This window comes from Bombus bifarius, unplaced genomic scaffold, assembly GCF_011952205.1.
Source record: "Bombus bifarius isolate JDL3187 unplaced genomic scaffold, Bbif_JDL3187 scf7180000009125, whole genome shotgun sequence".
NCBI lineage: Eukaryota > Metazoa > Arthropoda > Insecta > Hymenoptera > Apidae > Bombus > Bombus bifarius.
The window spans coordinates 404,751-407,509 of record NW_022884914.1 but is presented as its reverse complement, the minus strand read 5'-3'; the positions used below and the strand labels follow the sequence as shown (position 1 = coordinate 407,509).

Genomic DNA, 2,759 nt, shown 5'->3' with positions numbered 1-2,759 from the left:
TTCTATCAGTAACCACAGACTATCATATAGATATAATTTTTTGGCAAATCTTTTCTTTCAGTTTCTCTGAAGAACATTTATCAAAAGGTAATATTAATAAAAAGTACCCAAAATTAATACAGTAATTTTACATATTTTTACATATTTGTACTGTCATTTTGTATTTGAATTGGAACACTAATCATTTTTAATATTATTTAAGATACTATTTTAGCTAAAATTGAACATGTTACATATAACACTATAACACTGTATATTTTTATATGCAAATTTCTATATTAGCTAAATAACAATTATGTATTGTACATGTAACTAAACAATTTTTATATAATAAAACATCTTTAATTAGACAAAAATATATATATATATATATATATATATGGAGGAACATTGAAAAATATTTCTTGCATATGTCATAATAAATAAATAATTATATTAGTAACCCAAACAATTAGAAAGACCAAAAAATATAAATGAGAATGAAATAATTATATGTTACCAAATTATCAAGATGATGCAATCATTTTTAGTACATCACCTAACTCATTTGCATAATAGTCTGGAATTATCAAATCTTTAGAACTTGTAGTAGAAGCGTTCATGGCATCTACGTCATTTTGTGTTGTAATACCCGTTAATACAAGAAGAGTTTTAAACCCACAACGTTTCCCAAGAAGAATGTCAGTATTACAACTGAAATAGAATAATTATGTTTTAAACATACCAATAATAAAATACTGCTGCATAATGTTGTGACTATGAATAATATTTACTTGTCACCAATCATAAGTGTTCTTTGAGGATTTAAACCATATTTCTTTATAATATATTCGCTCAAAAATGATTCTGGTTTTCCAAGCATCACTGCTGATCTATTGGATGCCATTTCTATAATCTTTATGAAGCATCCAGTTCCTATATAATTAAAATTTATACTTCAAAATTTTAAAAAATATTTGAAATAAATATATTAATAGTGTAGCATAATAAATAATTTTGCAACCTGGGAATTTATTAGTATTTGGCGATGGTCTTTCTACATCACAATTTGTCCCTATAAAATGAACATTTGGATCTCGTAAATAAGTGGCAGCTTTCACAAGCTTAGGAAAACTAAAGTGTTTATCAAAGCCTACAATAACTGCTCCAACTTCTGGGTCTGGTTTAAAGTTTTCTATCATTTCTACTTCATCACCTTCCATTACATCTGGCTATAATAACAAAACAAATTTCATATTGTTAATTTGAGCTGAATTGAAGACAATTATATATCTTTTGTTTAAAAAGACTTACTCCGACACCAAAATGTTTGATACCTTCAGCTTCCAATTCCTTGGTAATACCATCACTCCCAACTACGTATGCTTTTTTATTAAATCTTTTTTCCTTAAGATACATAGCAGCCAAAAATGAAGAACATACTATTTCATCCTGAAGAAAAATTTAAAATAACATTTTAAACAATAAATGCATATTATTTAATCCAAAACATTACATCATATATTTTACTTACTATTGTTGCATCATACTTAAGATTTTTACACTTGTCCACAAATTCAGACCTGGTTTTAGTATTACTATTTGTTATGTAAAAAAACTTTTTACCTAATTCTTTAAACTTATTTACAGTTTCAGGTGAATTCTTTATTACTTGGGTTTCCTTCCATAGAACGCCTAAGGTTTACTGAGATTAAAATACCATTTATGACATTGTACATTGAAGTATTTGTCTATTATTATCTTACAATTATTAAATACTCCAATATCAAAAATATAATATAAAAATAACATAAAGTACGCATATTTATTTTCAACAATTTTTTATAGAAATTATTTTGCACTAAGTAGTCACTCACCATCACAGTCTGATAAAACTACATCAATGGAGTCTATGAAATTTTTAAATTCTGCACTTGATAATGACAATATATAACGTTTTGTCGTCATTTTGCTTGACCTGCAGATACGACTTTTCAAACTGAAATGAAGCTAGGTCTACTATTCACACAAAGTACACTCTTTAGCAATTAACTGCGGTAACTAAAAAGATGATCTTAAACAGAGCATGTCTATCACCCTACCAGTACTATCATTGACATTCACGCATTTATAACGTGACCTTGCGTGCTGGTTACGTAATATAGGAATATAAATTGTTCCTATATCATTCCAAACTACAGATGCATATGATTGGCAATTATATATATCAATATCAATAGAGAAATAATATGAGCTGCACTTCGATTTAATGAACATAAAGTTATTGCCTTTTTTATTGCAATTTAATAATTTTTAATGCATATAATCCAAAAATACGTCTTGCTGAATGTTTTTGGCATATTTGATGGCTTACTTTGATACCATATAGGCTTCTATTTATAGGATTCATTCAATGAATGGAGTCTCTGGCTGTAACAAACGCACGTGGATGTCGGCCAGTTTGCGGCGGGATTTTGAATTGTATATATTGGACTAGATTTAGATTACATATAACATAATATTTATGTAAAGACTATCAAACAGTCCGAATATAACTAATTATTTTGCAAATTTTAAATAGATCATATAAAAGAATCTGTAATGATATACTCGATTTTTATATACAAATTTTATACTGTATCTTGAAGAATAAAAAACAAATGATTTTAATATAAAAAAGCTAATTTTTTGATTTATTATAATTGATCGAATAATTAGAAAATGAAATATAGTTTATAAATTGTATTGTAATTTATAATGTTTCTAGGTCTATAAATAAT

At 26.5% G+C, this 2,759-nt stretch overlaps 1 protein-coding gene and 1 long non-coding RNA gene across 2 annotated transcripts; one reads left to right on the top strand and one right to left on the bottom strand.

Annotated features, from left to right (window-relative positions):
• Positions 1–415: 415 nt before the first annotated feature.
• LOC117213813 (glycerol-3-phosphate phosphatase) lies at positions 416–2,095 on the bottom strand. Its single transcript, XM_033459506.1, has 6 exons — positions 1,857–2,095; positions 1,514–1,674; positions 1,294–1,431; positions 1,004–1,211; positions 774–915; positions 416–693 (listed from the first exon to the last, which is right to left on the bottom strand). Exons 1-6 carry the CDS (start codon positions 1,945–1,947, stop codon positions 507–509), a joined length of 927 nt encoding a protein of 308 aa, XP_033315397.1. The 5' UTR covers positions 1,948–2,095; the 3' UTR covers positions 416–506.
• A 71-nt stretch (positions 2,096–2,166) lies between these two features.
• LOC117213821 lies at positions 2,167–2,513 on the top strand. Its single transcript, XR_004488726.1, has 2 exons — positions 2,167–2,259; positions 2,383–2,513. It is a non-coding gene; the product is annotated as an uncharacterized LOC117213821 (long non-coding RNA).
• Positions 2,514–2,759: the final 246 nt, after the last annotated feature.